Consider the following 19,136-nt stretch of genomic DNA (forward strand, 5'->3'; position numbering starts at 1 on the left):
GTGAGGTGAGAGGTGACAGGTAACAGGTGACGCACATTTCCTGCGCCTGTGCGCCGTTTTGTTTTGTTTGGACGCCAGGGGAAACTGCTCCCCTTATAGTATCCTTGTTACTTTTTTATCCATTTTTTAGCTCATATTTTATACCATGCTTTTTTATCAGACTTGCATATTTTAATGATCGGACGGCAGGACCTCTACCAAGAACCGCTCTCTCCGTCTGCTGCTGCGGAAGCCGAGGCCCTGGCAACTATGCCTGCCATGCCCTGCGAAGACAGTGAGCTTTTAAAAAAGGCATATAAAAAGATGTCAGACCTTAAGGAGGACATCCGTCGGCTCTCTGACGAACTGCAGAAGAAGGACTCACTGCTGACTAGTTTCTCCTCCCGTCTTCCTGTACTGACCAGTTTTTTAGCAGCCGACCATTCCAAAAAACTACCAAGCTCAACCCTGCAGGATACAGTAGTGTGGGATCCATCCACCAGTTGCCGGCCCTCCTGCTTAACCCCAAATCATGGGTCAACCTGGGCTGAGGTTGCAGTCCGGGGATGTAAGAGAGGCTCGGCCGGGTCTGTCTCTCCACCTCCCGTTAACCTCTCCAACCGCTACACTGCTCTGGCCGATGACGACCCGGTTCTCTCCGCGCCTCCTCCTCTCCTGGACCGGGGCACACCTGTACTACCTGCGGACCCCGTGGCCTCGCCGGTGAGGAGCTGCAATGATGAGGCCCGGGTGGCTGGGGAACACACAGGGGAGCCACCTCAGCGGCCTTCGAACCGGACCTCCTCCGCCCGACGCAAGATTCTGAAAGAGGCTGTGCTCCGCCGCTCCGGTTGGTTTCCTCGCCCGGACCCGGACAGGAAACCAACTCCAACTCCTGATGCCACTGGCTGCCAGGTGAGCCAGAAACCGTCACCCCCCTGCCCCCTTTTTTCCCCAACCACATTAATAATTGGAGACTCAATCATAAAAAACATCCGCGTCTTCAATACCGACCCAGTATTCCACTTCTTTCATTAGGGAATTTTCAGAACTTTTATTAATTATTCATACCACTTTTAACAGAATTTGAATAACTGGTGACTTTAATCTACATGTGGACATCTCCTCAGACTCAATGCCCAGATAATCTTTAAACCTTTTACACCTTGATTTTAAGCAACATGTTACGCAGCCGACCCACAGCAGAGGGCGCACCTTGGACCTGGTTTTATCTTATGGCCTGTCCATTGGTGTGCCCTCTGTTGGACCTGGCTATATCTGACCACTTTTGTGTGTTTTTTACAATCACCAGTTTTAATCAGCGGGAGGCCCCTGTGAGAACGGTGAGGAAACGCTAACTAAGTAGCTCCACCAGTGGTTCCACTTTTTTATAAAAACAATTAAAACAAGACCTACACTCCTGTGGAAAACTGAAGAAATAAAACAGCTCAAAAGGGAATGCAGGAGTGCTGAAAGGAGATGGAGGAGATCAAGGTGAACAGTCCATTATGAAATTTTACAAGAATCTCCCACTTCCAAAAAATTAATCAATGACTATAAAAATAATCCCAAATTATTATTCTCGACAATTGATCTTTTAACAAACACAAATATTAAAAAATCCTCCAAGACACCAGCACTTTGCAAGGACTTTGCAGACCACTTCAGAAGAAAAATCAATGACATCAGATACAGTCTTTTATCCCAACAGCTTTTAACACCTGGATCATTGCTTTTACCTGAGGAAACACTGGAGAGTTTTGCCCTGGCTGATGCAAGGACACTTGGTCGAGTTTTCTCCCAAGTAAAGCCCACAACCTGCCTTTTAGATCCAATTCCCACACCGTTTTTTAAAACACTCTATGGATTCTTTGAGGAACAGCTGTTGTATTTGGTGAATTGTTCTCTTCAGACGGGGGTCTTCCCCACCTCCTTCAAAACGGCGGTGGTGAAGCCCCTTCTGAAGAAGAGTGATTTAGACCCCAATGTCTTAAAAACTACCGGCCTGTATTCAACTTACCATTTTTAAGTACATTTTAGGAAAAACTTGTTTTTAATCACTCCACTGGTTCCCTGTTGCAGCACGCATCCAATTCAAGACGATGACACTGGCCTTCAGGGCCATCAATGGAACGGCACCTGTCTACCTTCAAACACTGGTCAAACCTCACGCCCCGAAGCGAGCACTTCGCTCCTCTACTTCAGCTGGCCGGCTGGTACCACCATCGCTGAAATCAAAGAAATGTCACTCAGCAAAGTCCAGACTCTTCTCTGTTCTGGCGCCTCAGTGGTGGAACGAACTCCCGACCAATGTCAGGACAGCAGAGTCATTTGCCATCTTCCGAAAAAGGCTCAAGACTCACCTGTTCAGACTTCACCTCGACTCTACATAGCATGACCAACTAACACCCCCCCCCCCCCCCCCCCCCCCGAAAACAAAAACAACCTTGCCTATAGCACTCTAATCGTAGCACTATTGCTCTTGAAGTACTACTTTACTCAGATGAGGACCTTCTATTTTTAGCTCTTACTTTATCGGCAATGATACGTTGTGGTTTCTTTGATTCCTTCTTTTGACAAATGTACTTATTGTAAGTCGGTTTGGACAAATGCGTCTGCTAAATGACCTAAATGTAAATGTAATCAAGTAAATGATTTCTTGAACTCAAACCATATTTTAGACTCATCAGTCTGGTTTTAGGCGGAACCACAGTACAGAAACCGCACTTTTAAAGATTTTAAACCACATCAGGTGTAATTTAGATAATCATAAACCCACAGTCCTGGTACTACTGAATCTAACTGCCACCTTCGATACAGTAGAGCATCACATTTTATTAAATAGACTGAGGAACCTGGTCGGCATCTCTGGTACTGTTTTTAACTGGTTCACGTCCTACCTTACTGATCGAAGTTTCTTTGTAAGTATGGATACATGTTCCTCAGAAACCCATAAGATAAAGTGTGGGGTTCCCCAAGGGTCAATTTTAGGTCTAACTCTTTTTAACTTTTACCCGCAAGGACGTAAGGGGTCCGCAAGCCCCCTTGCGTTGTGTCGACGCGGAAGCATAACTTGGGCTTTAAGCAAGAAGTCGACTGCAAGCTAAGAGATAATATAAACGAGCTGCAGACACAAAAGGTAACTCTGGCTGAATCTCAGGTGCCCATAGCAGAGCTGGAAGAGTGGAAAATAGATGCGGGAGAAGTGATGATGGAAATGCTGGAGCAGGCACGCCAGATGAAAGTTAAGGTAACTGACCTCGAGGGGAGATCAAGGAGAAACAATATATGAATCTTCGGCATCCCGGAGGAGACGAAAGAGAACTCCACTAGCAAGTACGTGGAACATCTGCTAAAAACAGAGCTACAGCTACCTGAGGGAACGGAGCTCCACATCCAGAATGCTCACCACAGTCTTGCACAAAAACCAAGCCCAAATGCTTCACCCAGGTCAATTATAGTTAACTTTCTTGAGTTTGAAACAAAAGAAATGATCCTGAAGACGGCATGGAGGAAAAAAATACAAGTAGAAACAAGCAAATATTTTTTGACCACGATTACCCTGCTGAAGTAGTCCAGAAACGGAGGTCATATATGTGCATTAAAAACAGAGTTAAAACATATGACAGCGCTACGGACGCCGCGTGGAATATGAGAGAGCGGGGATACACAGTAGACCCACCAGGAGATGACAGCACACCTGTCAGGGGGGGAAGACACGAGTAATACCGGAAGGGCAACGTGTCAGATGGGGACGCGAAGCAGCGCACCGTGCCAGAGAGAAGCTACAGGAGTACCACGGGAAAATATGAACAGGTACTGGAGGACAAAATTAAAACATAATGATGACTAATCATCAACATACTGTCGCTAAATGTAAACGGTCTAAATAGTCCAATAAAAAGACAAAAGGTCATGACAAAACTTAAAAAAGAAAAAGCAGAGATATTTTTTCTTCAGGAGACCCAACTTTCACAATCAGAACATGATAAACTTAAAAATTATGGCTACAGGAACTTATACCACAGTACATTTAAAGAAGCATGCAGAAGAGGAGTAGTGATACTGATATCAAATTCAGCTAAGTTTGATCTTGAGAAGGAATACAGGGATAAGGAAGGAAGATACGTCATAGTAAAAGGAAGACTACAGAATGAACTAGTAACATTAGTAAACATATATGCACCTCCAGAAAATGACAAATACTTTTTTAAATGCCTATTTGATGATATCATAGCAGAAACACAGGGAATTTGGGTTTGTGGGCGAGACCTAAAAGTTACTAGAGACCACAAAATAGATACAACTAGTTCCAAAAAGAACAAAATGCATTTGACAAGATTCATAAATATATCTTTGGAGGAGATGGGGATGATTGATGTTTGGAGGAGTCTACACCCCCTGGAAAAAGACTTCACTCATTACTCGGCAGCACATAAGGTCCATTCAAGGATACATTACTTTTTTATGAATGTAGAGGATAACCATATGGTAAGGGAGTGCAGAATAGGGGGCGCCGATGTGTCAGATCACAACCCACTCTACTTAACAATACATTTAAACAATAGAAGACGGCATACACTATGGAGATCAATCTGGGAATTATGAATAATGATCTAACAAGGAAGAAGGTAAAAACGTAAATAAAAAGATACATAGAGGAAAATAATAGTGGCGCAGTAGACCCTACAATTTTTTGGGATGCCATGAAGGCGGTCATTAGAGGAAAACTGATAGCTGAAACGGCATATGCATAAAGAGTTAAAGTGGAGGCCTATAGAATAAATACTGAGAAGTTAAAGGAATTGGAAAATATTTATAATTTTTTTCAATTTCATCCGATAGTATGTAATTTATTTTTGTTTTCGTTTCTTTAATTTGTTGACTTGTCTTGGGATCATTAGTGTTTTGGTATTCCAGAAGAACACTACACGTAGTGGAGCAAGCAAGAAAAGACAAAATGAGCACAGTATTAGTAAGTATCAATGCAGAATAAGCTTTCGATTGTGTCAATTGGGAATTTCTATGTAAAGTATTGGAGAGATTTGGATTCAGCAATAAATCAATACAGTGAATAAAAACACTATCAACAACCAATGGCAAGAATTAAAATCAATGGGAGCTTGACAGACAAAATCAGATGACAGAGATCAACAATGCAAGGATGCTGTCTATCACCCACTCTATTTGCTCTTTTATAGAGCCGCTTGCCCAGGCTATTAGACAGGACAAAGAGATCAAACGAGTAGTGGTCAATGGCATAGACACGATTCACGCGAATTATATATTTTGACTGAAAACTGTGAATTTTGCTGAAAGATATTCTATTCAATGCATTATGTAAAAGAACATATAACATTCTGTTATATTAAAATATATCAAAACATTGGTTGGAACAAGTCCGTCTTTCCCAAACTTTGGTTGTGACTTGTCCTTATCGTCCCGATGCAAACTTCCGCCCTCAGGCACACATCAAACTGTGCAGCTCTAATGTGATCATCACAGGTTAGCGGCTGCATGAGGACCATGAGGGAGAACATGGACGTCCCCACTATTCTGCAACAGCAGTGCTGTGTGAAGAGAGTGCAACACATTTCTTTGTCACACGGCTGATATGGTGTTAACGTGGCACAGTTGGTGTCTCCCTGCCTTATTACGTGGAGCATCCACAGTTAGTGAAGTGTTGTGTTGTCTGCTTGTGGACCTCGGAGTCACAGTGGGACAGAGACCACATCAGCTCCACCCTTAAGCCACGAGTACACGGGAATGTGATGGAACATGGCTGCAGGCTGTGGTGTTGTAACCATGTGTTCTGGTGTTCATGATGAACTGATGGTGGAATTGTTTTGAGTCCAGTTTGAATCACTGAATCGTTTCATGACATCTTTTTCTCTGGTGTCTGGTGTCTTTTCTCTCTCTCTATTTGATCTTCTATCATCTCTCCAGACTCTGTCAGGCTGCTGAATGGGACTAGTCTGTGCTCAGGCAGACTGGAGGTGAAGTCCAACCAGTCCAACCAGTGGTGGTCCTCAGTGTGTGAAGCTGACTTTGACCAGCAGGATGCAGAGGTGGTCTGTAAGGAGCTTGGCTGTGGGGCTCCTTCAGTCCTCCAGGGGGCGCTCTATGGAGACGTGGGGGCTCCAACGTGGACCAAAGAGTTCCAGTGTGGAGGCCATGAGTCTGCTCTCCTGGACTGTAGAAGCTCAGGCTCAGATAGAAACACCTGCTCACCTGGCAAAGCTGTTGGACTCACCTGCTCAGGTAGAAGAGGAGCTGCAGCTTTGATCTGGTTCATTTCTGTTCTCATCAAACTCACTTTGCTCTTTCACTGACGACTCTCTTCTTTCTGTTCAGAGCCTGATGATGTCAGGTTGGTGGGAGGAGCCAGTCGGTGTGCTGGAACACTGGAGGTGGGACAGGGAGACTGGAGACCAGTGGATGACGATGACTGGACCCTGAAGGAAGCAGCTGTTGTCTGTAGAGAGCTGGACTGTGGCTCTGCTGTTTCTGTAAGATGGAGAGAGGAGTCTTCAGACAGACCTGTGTGGAGGATCAGGTCTTACTGTGTTCATTCTGGATCCACTCTGAGGGAGTGTGCAAGATCAGATTCCTCTTCTTTCATCCTGAATCTCACCTGCTCAGGTAAGCCCCTCAGTGACATCATCTATGACATCATCTATGGCAGCAGTGTTCCCAGTATGTTCCTTCCTCTGTCCCAGTGACAGTCAGTGGTTTCCACTGGACTGAACTGTAAAGTTCTCCAGGACAATGACGTCCTAGAATGTAGAGAAGTGGGCTGGTTTCTGGAAGCTTCAGACCCTCCATAGACTGCTGAGCTTCACCTGGCAGGACACACCTGTCTGTCTGTCTGTCAGACCTGTGACATCACTTCCTGTTTTAAGGGTCCATCTTGTTGAACGGAGGGTAAATGTGACCTTTCATCTCTCGTCCTTCATTTCCATCTAAAGTCTTACCAAACTCCTTTCAGTAGAGAACTACAAACAGGAAGTAGGACCATATAACAGCTGTGTTCAGGTCATTTCACTGGCTTCCAGTCCATTTTAGAATTGATTTGTTCATGTTAATGGTGTTTTTCATGTCATGTCCTCATCCAAGGCTCTCCTCAGAGGGATGACAGTGGCAGACATGTTTGCAGCAGCATCCTGGGATTCTCCATGCCCTTTCATCTGTTTCTATCTGCTAGATGGATCTGAATCCTCCCTGACTCATTCAGTGTTAAATGAGCTCGATGGCCGATGAAGCGTTGACCATCTGGTGCTTTTATGCACACATCAAACTGTGCAGCTCTAATGTGATCATCACAGGTTAGCGGCTGCATGAGGACCATGAGGGAGAACATGGACGTCCCCACTATTCTGCAACAGCAGTGCTGTGTGAAGAGAGTGCAACACATTTCTTTGTCACACGGCTGATATGGTGTTAACGTGGCACAGTTGGTGTCTCCCTGCCTTATTACGTGGAGCATCCACAGTTAGTGAAGTGTTGTGTTGTCTGCTTGTGGACCTCGGTGTCACAGTGGGACAGAGACCACATCAGCTTCACCCTTAAGCCACGAGTACACGGGAATGTGATGGAACATGGCTGCAGGCTGTGGTGTTGTAACCATGTGTTCTGGTGTTCATGATGAACTGATGGTGGAATTGTTTTGAGTCCAGTTTGAATCACTGAATAGTTTCATGACATCTTTTTCTCTGGTGTCTGGTGTCTTTTCTCTCTCTCTATTTGATCTTCTATCATCTCTCCAGACTCTGTCAGGCTGCTGAATGGGACTAGTCTGTGCTCAGGCAGACTGGAGGTGAAGTCCAACCAGTCCAACCAGTGGTGGTCCTCAGTGTGTGAAGCTGACTTTGACCAGCAGGATGCAGAGGTGGTCTGTAGGGAGCTTGGCTGTGGGGCTCCTTCAGTCCTCCAGGGGGCGCTCTATGGAGACGTGGGGGCTCCAACGTGGACCAAAGAGTTCCAGTGTGGAGGCCATGAGTCTGCTCTCCTGGACTGTAGAAGCTCAGGCTCAGATAGAAACACCTGCTCACCTGGCAAAGCTGTTGGACTCACCTGCTCAGGTAGAAGAGGAACTGCAGCTTTGATCTGGTTCATTTCTGTTCTCATCAAACTCACTTTGCTCTTTGACTGACGACTCTCTTCTTTCTGTTCAGAGCCTGATGATGTCAGGTTGGTGGGAGGAGCCAGTCGCTGTGCTGGAACACTGGAGGTGAGACATCAGGGAGACTGGAGACCAGTGGTTGGCAAGGACTGGTCCCTGAAGGAAGCAGCTGTTGTCTGTAGAGAGCTGGACTGTGGCTCTGCTGTTTCTGTAAGATGGAGAAAGGAGTCCTCAAGAAGACCTGTGTGGAGGATCAGGTCTGACTGTGTTAATTCTGGATCCACTCTGAGGGAGTGTGCAACATCAAGGTTCTCTTCCTCCATCCTGAATCTCACCTGCTCAGGTAAGCCCCTCAGTGACATCATCTATGACATCATCTATGACAGCAGTGTTCCCAGTATGTTCCTTCCGCTGTCCCAGTGACAGTCAGTGGTTTCCACTGGACTGAACTGTAAAGTTCTCCAGGACAATGACGTCCTAGAATGTAGAGAAGTGGGCTGGTTTCTGGAAGCTTCAGACCCTCCATAGACTGCTGAGCTTCACCTGGCAGGACACACCTGTCTGTCTGTCTGTCTGTCTGTCAGACCTGTGACATCACTTCCTGTTTTGAGGGTCCATCTTGTTGAACGGAGGGTAAATGTGACCTTTCATCTCTCGTCCCTCATTTCCATCTAAAGTCTTACCAAACTCCTTTCAGTAGAGAACTACAAACAGGAAGTAGGACCATATAACAGCTGTGCTCAGGTCATTTCACTGGCTTCCAGTCCATTTTAGAATTGATTTGTTCATGTTAATGGTGTTTTTAAGACCCGACATGGTCTGGGACCCCAATATCTCTCTGACAGGCTTGTGAGGTACCAAGCAGCCAGACCTCTCTGGTGGTCTAGAACAGGTCGTCTGGTTATTCCCCGGCTCTCCAGGAAAACTGGTGAAAGTGCCTTTAGCTTTTCGTCATGGTGGGTGAGCCCCGATGCTGTTGTTCTTTAAAACTAAACTGGAAACATTCCAGCGGCACCGTCCAGGAGTCTGGTTGAAGGTCTGGATTATTACTTTTATTGTGTTCTTTCTTTTTATTGGTTTCAACCTACTTGTCACCTGTTGCTTTTACTATTCTTTATTTATTCTTTAGCTTTTTATTGACTTGTCTTATAGATTCTAACTACTTGGTTGCTTCTTTTTATTTATTTAATTCCTACTTTTTAAAGGATTTGATTCACATGCATCATTTATGTGTCTGTTTTAATTTGTAATTACTGATGTCAAAGGTTTTATCAGCTGTGTTTGTGGCTGTGACTTCCATGGTTGCTAATGCATCGTGTTGCTCATTGTGCTTCCACCAGGAAGGAAACGTTCCACATACATGAAGTTTATTTTGCTTGGCATGTTGAACAGAAGGAGGCAGCAGCTGTTTGCTCATTACAGAGGTCACTTACAAGGCTCTGTTAAAACAGCGTTTGTCTCTCTGGCTGTGGGACGCCATCACACAAGCCTCCAGTGACGCAGGAGAGGAGCCTCCGCTGGACGTTCAGGTGCACTGCAAGAGAGTCATGTCCTCTTCCAAGGCTCTCCTCAGAGGGATGACAGTGGCAGACATGTTTGCAGCAGCATCCTGGGATTCTCCGTGCCCTTTCATCTGTTTCTATCTGCTAGATGGATCTGAATCCTCCCTGACTCATTCAGTGTTAAATGAGCTCGATGGCAGATGAAGCGTTGACCATCTGGTGCTTTTATGCACACATCAAACTGTGCAGCTCTAATGTGATCATCACAGGTTAGCGGCTGCATGAGGACCATGAGGGAGAACATGGACGTCCCCACTATTCTGCAACAGCAGTGCTGTGTGAAGAGAGTGCAACACATTTCTTTGTCACACGGCTGATATGGTGTTAACGTGGCACAGTTGGTGTCTCCCTGCCTTATTACGTGGAGCATCCACAGTTAGTGAAGTGTTGTGTTGTCTGCTTGTGGACCTCGGTGTCACAGTGGGACAGAGACCACATCAGCTTCACCCTTAAGCCACGAGTACACGGGAATGTGATGGAACATGGCTGCAGGCTGTGGTGTTGTAACCATGTGTTCTGGTGTTCATGATGAACTGATGGTGGAATTGTTTTGAGTCCAGTTTGAATCACTGAATAGTTTCATGACATCTTTTTCTCTGGTGTCTGGTGTCTTTTCTCTCTCTCTATTTGATCTTCTATCATCTCTCCAGACTCTGTCAGGCTGCTGAATGGGACTAGTCTGTGCTCAGGCAGACTGGAGGTGAAGTCCAACCAGTCCAACCAGTGGTGGTCCTCAGTGTGTGAAGCTGACTTTGACCAGCAGGATGCAGAGGTGGTCTGTAGGGAGCTTGGCTGTGGGGCTCCTTCAGTCCTCCAGGGGGCGCTCTATGGAGACGTGGGGGCTCCAACGTGGACCAAAGAGTTCCAGTGTGGAGGCCATGAGTCTGCTCTCCTGGACTGTAGAAGCTCAGGCTCAGATAGAAACACCTGCTCACCTGGCAAAGCTGTTGGACTCACCTGCTCAGGTAGAAGAGGAGCTGCAGCTTTGATCTGGTTCATTTCTGTTCTCATCAAACTCACTTTGCTCTTTGACTGACGACTCTCTTCTTTCTGTTCAGAGCCTGTCAGGTTGGTGGGAGGAGCCAGTCGCTGTGCTGGAACACTGGAGGTGAGACATCAGGGAGACTGGAGACCAGTGGATGGCTATGACTGGACCCTGAAGGAAGCAGCTGTTTTCTGTAGAGAGCTGGACTGTGGCTCTGCTGTTTCTGTAAGATGGAGAAAGGAGTCCTCAAGAAGACCTGTGTGGAGGATCAGGTCTGACCGTGTTCATTCTGGATCCACTCTGAGGGAGTGTGCAACATCAGATTCCTCTTACTCCATCCTGGATCTCACCTGCTCAGGTAAGCCCCTCAGTGACATCATCTATGACATCATCTATGACAGCAGTGTTCCCAGTATGTTCCTTCCTCTGTCCCAGTGACAGTCAGTGGTTTCCACTGGACTGAACTGTAAAGTTCTCCAGGACAATGACGTCCTAGAATGTAGAGAAGTGGGCTGGTTTCTGGAAGCTTCAGACCCTCCATAGACTGCTGAGCTTCACCTGGCAGGACACACCTGTCTGTCTGTCTGTCTGTCTGTCTGTCAGACCTGTGACATCACTTCCTGTTTCCACAGCATATCTTGATCTCATTCTAATATTTAACGCTAGATCGTGGGCTTTAAGTCTCATGTTGTGCAATAAAAGTTTTCAAACATATCTTTTGTGTTTTGATAATAATAATTATAAAGACAACAATAAAGGATATTTATAGCACTTATCAAAACAAGTAGTTAAATCATTCTTTATGAGGCAAACATCAATAGAGGAAAGGAGAGAATAAAATGCAACATACACACATTTCCAGATATTTATGAACAAATCTTAATAAATCCAAATTAATTTAAAAAAAATATATCAATCTGAACGTGTTGAACGTGTACAAACTACAGGTGGCATCTAACAGGATGTAACTGTTTCTATGACTTCCTGTGACGTCTATGAAGGCTGCTGGAAAGCGTTGGACTGGACGGCAGCTTTTAGGCTCCGCCTCCTGCTGCTGCCGCCTGATCTCGTCTACTTTCCAGGCGAGGAGCAGTTAATCTCCAACGAGCCTCATGTGACCGTTCATCATCTCTCTGTCTTTACAGACCTGCTGCTGCAGCCAAACATCTCCGTGTCCTCCTCCATGGACGGGGTCTCCGAGGCCCAGCAGCAGGGGTTTCAGGCGTTCAGGCGCTCCACCTTCATCGTCTTCTGCTCCGTCCAGCCACAGTACCCAGGAGGCTCCTTCCAGCTCACCTTCACCTCCTCCAACTCAGCACACAACTACACCCAGCCAGCTGTCAATCACACTGCCCACTTCCTGTTTCCTGCTGCAGAGCCCGCCCACCAGGGACGCTACAGCTGTGTTTATCACGTCCATGTTCGTTCTCATAACCTCTCCTCTGAGAGCCGTCTGCTCTCTGTCACTGTCGTAGGTAAGCTGACTGTTCAATTCCTGATTAGCATGACTGAAAGAAGTGAAATGTAATAATATTCTTTTAGATTTAGGTTTAATCCCACAGACACAAAAAGAATGTGGCTGCAGCTGAAAATGAAGCAGAAGAATATTGTGCAAACAGGCAGCCTAAGACATATGGGGCCCTAGTTTCGTAGACCAGGCGCAGTCAGCTCTCGGCGCACCTGCGCCGCGCCGACGGGGTGTGTCCGCCTGGACTTTGCAAGTTTCGTGCACCGCGCAGGCACACCTCCCGTCTCGCCCACCCGCGCAAGTTGGAAAGAGGGAGGAGAAGAAGGCGTGAGTGGGAGACGAGGAGGAGACGAGGCGTGGACTGGGATTAATACAGCCAATTCAGATTTTCACCAATCAAATGAGCTCCTCTCCTCACCTTTAATGCGTTAGGGGAGGTTCAGTGCAAGTTCCGTCATTTGACAACCCGATGACAGAAGCAGCGGCGCCGCTCCCACCACGCGCATCACGCGCTGTGCGCACATATCATAATAATAACAATGCCCATATTATAAAAAACAGGCGAGAGAGAAGGAGATGTTTTGGTCCGAGAGGCTGAGTTTCCGTTACGCGTGCCATCCGCCTTTGATCTGACGTCAGATGTGACGGGACAATCTATATAGATATAAATTCACGTGTTGATTCAATTAGTTGTATTAAATAGTGTTTGTTGTGATTATTTATTGCTGTGGAAACCTGCCTTTGAGTTCTCGGTGACGTGTGCGCACTGCGCGCCGTCAGCCAAACTTCCGATCCGCCAGCTGTGATTCGCATTGAATGAATGGACTTTATTTACGCCTTGCGCCTTGCGCCGAAAGTAGACCTGGGGCCTGTACTACGAAGCGAGTTCAACATACCCAGGGTATCTTTCAGAGATCCAGCTTAAGTTACCCTAACAAAGGCAATCGGAGATAAGCGGTCACACGAAGCTGGTTATCAACTCATTAACTCAACCCAGGGTTTACCTGTCCAGCTACAGTATGAGCGCGTGCACATGAAAGAGGCGGCATTTGCAGCATTAGACCAATCACAAACATGGATCAGTCTACGGCAGTGGAGCGGCGTATTTCACGTACGAGGAGCGAACCATAATCTTACAGAAATACGAAGAAGTTTAACATATAATGCAGGCAAAAGGCAACAGTTTCATCTGCCAAATGCAGGAAGGACAGCTGGCAAAAACTCGCTGACTGTGTGAATAGTATTAGTAGTATAATATGACTGCCCCATCATAAGGACACTAGTAGATCTGACTGATTAAATGAAAATCTATGATGTCCTTCCGCAATAAAAGGCTGAACACATAACTTTAAAATAATTAATGTCTTGCTTGGATGTATTCTTATAACGTGGTTTATGACAATATTAGCCTAATTCTTTCAGCTGCAATCCCGGCGGTGAAAAACGGACTTGGGAGCAAATCAAATAAATATAAAACATAATTCAAAGTGGTAAGTAGGCTGTACCCTGACAAAGAAAAGTATTTCCCTCCGATGAGAATATGTATCTCTCATATAAAACATCGTCAGACACAGACCAAAAGGGTTTTGCCGGTCTCTGTACACTCTATAGTTCTCCTACGAGACCCTCTCACGATCCACGAGCTTCTTTTTTTTTATATCGGCGCACCAAGACAGCTGATTGGTCAGTTGGCGGTGTTTTTCTCCACGTTGATCTCTTATCAGGAACATAACCTGCTCCGGAGCAGGTTAGCTCCACAGCGTAAGTTACCATGGTGATTTACCCCGGTAAGAAGTGATCCAGCGTCGTAGGACGGAAAACCCAGGGTCAACGCTTAAGTTACCTCGCTAAGCACAAATCCTGCTTCGTAGTACAAGCCCCAGGTTGGAGCTGGCGAGCTTTCAGCGCAGTCTCGGCGAGGCTTTTTACCACGAAACTTCCGCTACGCCAAGCTGAATGTGTGACGCCTCCCCCTGCTGCGCCGCCACACCCATCTTGGCGCAGGCGCTCCACCAAACTGCCAAACTGACCGTGCGCAAGGCTGCGCGGGTCGAAACTTGCATTGCGCCGGCTCCGCCACCCTGCGCTGCGCCACGAAACTAGGGGCCATGGTTTTAATCTTATGCCAGATTGCCAGTCTGCCCATGCTCGGCAATAAACTCCTTTCTGATTCAGGCTGCTCCAATCAATGTGCTTCCATATCTATTAGGTGGAAGTTTAGGTTCACTGTCTTTGTGGAACAGAGGACCCAGAGTGTCCCTCTTCTCAGGCTTAACAAACTCAGAGTTTGAACTAAACCTGCTTTCTGGAATCCAGCCCTGATCTAGTGAACAAAGTGAAACCAGGTCTGTAAATGGTGACAGCAAACAATGGACTGGAGGACAGAATGCCAGGTCCCTAGTTTGTGTTGAATGGCAGCTGTTGGAGTCATGATGAGTCATGTGATGACTGTCCATGTGTTTGATCATCAGATCTGAGACCTGTCATCATCAGATTGGTCACCGTGCCGCTGATTCTGCTGTCAGCGCAGGTCGGCCTTTACTTCTACTTTAAGGTACTGACACATGTCTGTTGTTGAGAGCACTGACTCAGTCTGTGTTCATTGACCTGGAGAGAGGAACCATGCAGGAAGTCACATGTCTGTGTGCTGTCACATCTCTCCAGGCCAGCAGGGGGCAGAGGCCGGGCAGACGGGAGGACGTGGAGCCGGATTACTACAACCTGGGCGTTGGTGCAGCTGAAGGAGGGCCGACTGAACAGGAAGGAGCTCGGGGAGCAGAGTAGCACCTCCAAGGAGCTCCTCTCACATCCACATGGGTTTCTAACACACCGACACCAGCTCATGTTCATACGCATGTTCCTCTGGAAATATGACTCATCACATTTCTACTATATTGTTATTACTCTGGACATGAAAAGATGTCCATGTTGAAGTGGGGGGTTTGGAGCTAGGTGCTATCTCTGAAGCGTGAGGATCTGCTGGTGATGCTTCTGTACCTCTTCCCTGATGGTAAAAGAGTGAACAGGTGATGTGCTGGGTGGGAGGGGTCAGTGGGGAGCTGTTCTACTTCACCCTGGTAAGCACCCTGATGTTTTGATGGTGGAGCAGCCTTCTGACATCATGCTCTGAGATTGAAAAGGGTGGACCAGCCAACCTAGGGTGGGGAGACTGAGAGAGCTGGTCTGAGCTTCACTGGACTCCAATCTACAGTAGAAATGACACAATTACAATCCCATCTCCACATTAATAACCTGTTTGAGCCCCTCCAGTCTGGTGTTCACCCCCTATACAGCACTGGAACAGCCCTCGTCAAAGTCCTCAATGACCTCCACCTCTGCTGACACAGGTTCCCTCGATATCCTCACCCTCCTCGATCTGAGCGCAGCCTTCGATACCGTGAGCCATAACATTCTGCTCTCCAGGCTCCAAGACCTCGGTATGGAAGGTACCGCACTCAGCTGGCTCCAACAGATCCCACTTTATTTCCCTCCATAACCACACCTCTTCCTCAGCCACAGTCACACAGGGTGTTCCCCAGGTATCTGTACTCGGCCCCCTCCTCTTCATCATCTCCATCCTCATTCATGCCTTCATTTCCTCCCGTCTGGATGACTGTAACTCATTCCTCCACGGCATCAACTCCAGCTCCACAAACCGACTCCAACTGGTCCAGAACGCAGCCGCCCGTCTCATCAGCCCAGTCCTAAAGAACCTCCACTGGCTTCCCATCTCCCACCGCATCCCCTCCAAAATCCTGGTCCTCACCTAGAAGGCACTCCACCATCTGACCCCCCCTCATCTCCCTGACCTCATCCCCCCCTACCAACCCTCGCGGGCCCTCAGATCCACATCAGCTGGTCTCCTCTCCATCCACAAATCCAACCTCCGCAGCTTCGGGGCCAGAGCCTTCTCCAGGGCAGCTCCCAGGCTCTGGGACTCCCTTCCCCAAACCATCGGTGATTCTGAGTCCCTCACCATATTCCCGTCCCGCCTCCAAACCCATCTTCTTTCTTTCATTGTTTTGTCTGATGGTCTGTTTATCTCTTGTCTGTAAAGCATCTTTGGGTTCAGAAAAGCGTGATATAAATTGAATGTGTTATTATTATTATTAGAAATCCTTCAGCCTCTCAGGAAGGGGGGCTCACATGATGCTTGGTCTTGTAGTTAGTGATTGTGTGCTGGCCCTGCCAAACCCCCTTAAAGTCATGGACTTGGAGCTTGTTTTCAGGTGTGACTCTAGAAGTGGCTTCAGCTGTTTGAGCTGCCTTTTGAAGTTGCTATTTAAAGAGTTTGTATTGGTCTTTGTGGCCACATTGAAATGCAGCATTTGTCTCACTGCATAGGCGCCTTACTTCCTTGTTGAAGCGAGGCTTGTTATTGCTATGGTAACAGGTTTCATCATGGAGATGTGGTTGAAATCTCCCAGCACCAGGACTGCAGAGTCCTGTTGGAGGTCCCAGAGACTGTTTTCACACCGACTTCATCTGTTAGTCACATGTCATGACTTCACGTCAGCGCCCCCTTGTGGTTCACATGGCTCATTGTTGTTGTGAAGTCGATTTGGGCAGCAGGACACATTTAGCTGAAGAGAATCACAATGAACAGCTTATTTTTGTGATGAACCAATATTCATATTTCATAAGAATTCTGCTTCATTTTGTACATAAAGTGTTGACTTAATGTTGTACTTTATAAACAAGTATTTGATTTTGTATTTCAGGATTTTACTCTTATTAATCATTTTGCTCATTTCATAACAATTGTACTTGATTTTGCTATTTTTCATAAGTTTTGAGCTCATTTGACTTAGTTTAAGGAATGTTGTTGTTTATCGTGACTTTTTATTCATGACAATGTTTTATATGATGAGAAGAGAAAGCGAAAAGCAAAATGAAACAAAAATACCAAAAACTAACAATGAGGCCATGGGATGATCAGTAAATCCAAGCAAATTTCAAAATAAAAGTCTGTATATAGAATAATGATGAAGCATCTGTCTCAGGGAGTTTGCTCATTTTTGTACTGAACAGATTTTGATGAGAAATATGGTCATAACTAAGCAAACAATCTGAATAAACATAAGAAACATATGCAGCAGGTCGATGCAGTTGAAGTAGAACATTGAAATCTTGACTTTGTATATTTGTTTTGGAATTACAATCGACCACAAATCTCTCATTTCATGTTTCTATGTTCCATTTTCTGCCTATATTTGATTTCTAGACTATTTCATGTGGTACGTTGTGGTTTTGAAGTGCTGTGATTTAGTTTTGGACACATTTAAGGAGCTTTGTTGGAGGAACCTGAGATCTGTTCAGCGTGTTGGTTTGTTTGAGATTTGTGAAGACAGACTAAAGAGAAGACAGACTACGACGTGCCGTTCACTATTTATTCACAATTCTATCATGAAGTCAGAGCAAGAGCTCAAGGACTGTTTGTGTTTGGAAAATGCTGGTGCATGGCAGTGATAGTAGTCCCAGTGTTTGGACTTAAAACCAGATGCATGAATCACCCAGGTGTTCATGCGGATGGTAATCTATGGTCCAGTGAACTAGCAGTGCTAGCAGGCTCAGTGTAACGGTAAGGCTCACATCATCAACAGTGTTCCAGTCAATAGAACGGAGCAAAGCTCCCCATAGTACAAGAATAACATGGAACAGGGCTCTTAGTGGTGAAGTCCAACATGGAGGAATCCTCACATCCAACGACTGCTCCTCTGGAATCTTTGTGCAAATGAAAATAAATACATATATATTACATCATGTGATGTATCTGTCTGTTTTTTCACGTGACACTAGGGATGTCCCGATCCGATATTTGGATCGGATCAGCCGCCGATATTAGCAAAAAATGCATATCGATATCGGATCGGCCTGCACGGGAAAATCCCGATCCGGACTCCCGATCCAGTTTTTTTTCTTCCAAAACTCCGGTCCGTGTTTTCCAGCGCACCGATGTAGGTAATCCATTCCAGTTTTTTTCCGTTTTCCCCCAAAGTCCGGTCCGCGTTTTCCAGCACACCTCGCGACCTGTCCAGCATCCACTAAACAACAACAAGACGGACTTGTCTGTGCATGTCCAGTGTTTCCCCTACCATTGTACAGGCCATAAAATCAATACGCCAAAAATAAGCCACCTATCAATTCATTCATAAATCAATAGTCATTTACATTAGGAGCGCCTCCGCGCAGCACAGTAGACTTGCTCCTCAAAACGCGCAGCCACAACAATCCTCGCCGCGCGCTCCCGCTACGTTCTTCTTCGTGTACGTTCTTGATGTTGTTCTGATGCCGTTCCGCCTCGTTAAACCACCACGATGTCGCTTTCTACTTTGAAAACACGGAGTTGACACTGTATTTTGATAAGCTGTTGCACTCTTCAGACTCGTGGTGTGAGCGGAACCGGCCCGGTACCGGAACCGGACCGGTACCGGAACCGGACCGGCTTCCGCGCTGCCTGCTCGCACAGATCCGCTCGTGCGCACATGCGCTGATGCAGGTCGAGTGTTGTCGATAAATATATGCACTCCTTCAAAACAACATCAAGCCATATTGTGTGTAGTATAAGGACGTGATGCCGTGTGTACGGGCTAAAGCCCGTTTGGGCTGGAGCAGTGTGAATGCAAAGCAAGGGACCCCCTGTGGGAGGAGGATTGTTTTTGATAAGCTGTGGAACTCTGAGTTAACCTATTTCTACCTGAATTTCTATTAACTATTAAGCTGTTGAGAAAACCTATAACTTATATTTTACTTGATAAAATAAGACAATACATGCACTCATGTCGTTCCCTATTAAGAATAAACAGGTCAGCTTCTCATTACCAATCATTGTGGATTATTCAAACTAACCTAATTAAGTTGGCTAGTTGTTCTTAAGAGTAAAACCCTTTTCAACATGAGTCTGACAACAAAATAAGTAAATATCTTTAATCTTTAATACATGCTTGGATCGGCCGATACTAAAAGCTACAATATCGGTATCGGATCGGAAGTGCAAAAAGCTGGATCGGGACATCCCTA

General features: G+C 46.2%; 1 protein-coding gene across 1 annotated transcript in view; it reads left to right on the plus strand.

Moving 5' to 3' along the window:
* Positions 1 to 303: 303 nt before the first annotated feature.
* Positions 304 to 19,136, plus strand: part of LOC311010068 (scavenger receptor cysteine-rich type 1 protein M130-like) — a gene marked incomplete at both ends in the record, with an annotated part of 28,721 nt that continues 9,888 nt past the window's right edge. The window contains 8 exons of the mRNA XM_084004549.1: positions 304 to 894; positions 1,892 to 1,949; positions 5,926 to 6,240; positions 6,334 to 6,621; positions 7,746 to 8,060; positions 8,154 to 8,444; positions 10,314 to 10,628; positions 10,722 to 10,873. Coding sequence (XP_083860675.1) covers positions 304 to 894; positions 1,892 to 1,949; positions 5,926 to 6,240; positions 6,334 to 6,621; positions 7,746 to 8,060; positions 8,154 to 8,444; positions 10,314 to 10,628; positions 10,722 to 10,873 — 2,325 coding nt within the window. The remainder of the gene's footprint in view (positions 895 to 1,891; positions 1,950 to 5,925; positions 6,241 to 6,333; positions 6,622 to 7,745; positions 8,061 to 8,153; positions 8,445 to 10,313; positions 10,629 to 10,721; positions 10,874 to 19,136) is intronic.

Source organism: Eutrigla gurnardus (genome assembly GCF_963514095.1).
Source record: "Eutrigla gurnardus genome assembly, chromosome: 24".
Taxonomy (NCBI): Eukaryota; Metazoa; Chordata; class Actinopteri; order Perciformes; family Triglidae; genus Eutrigla; species Eutrigla gurnardus.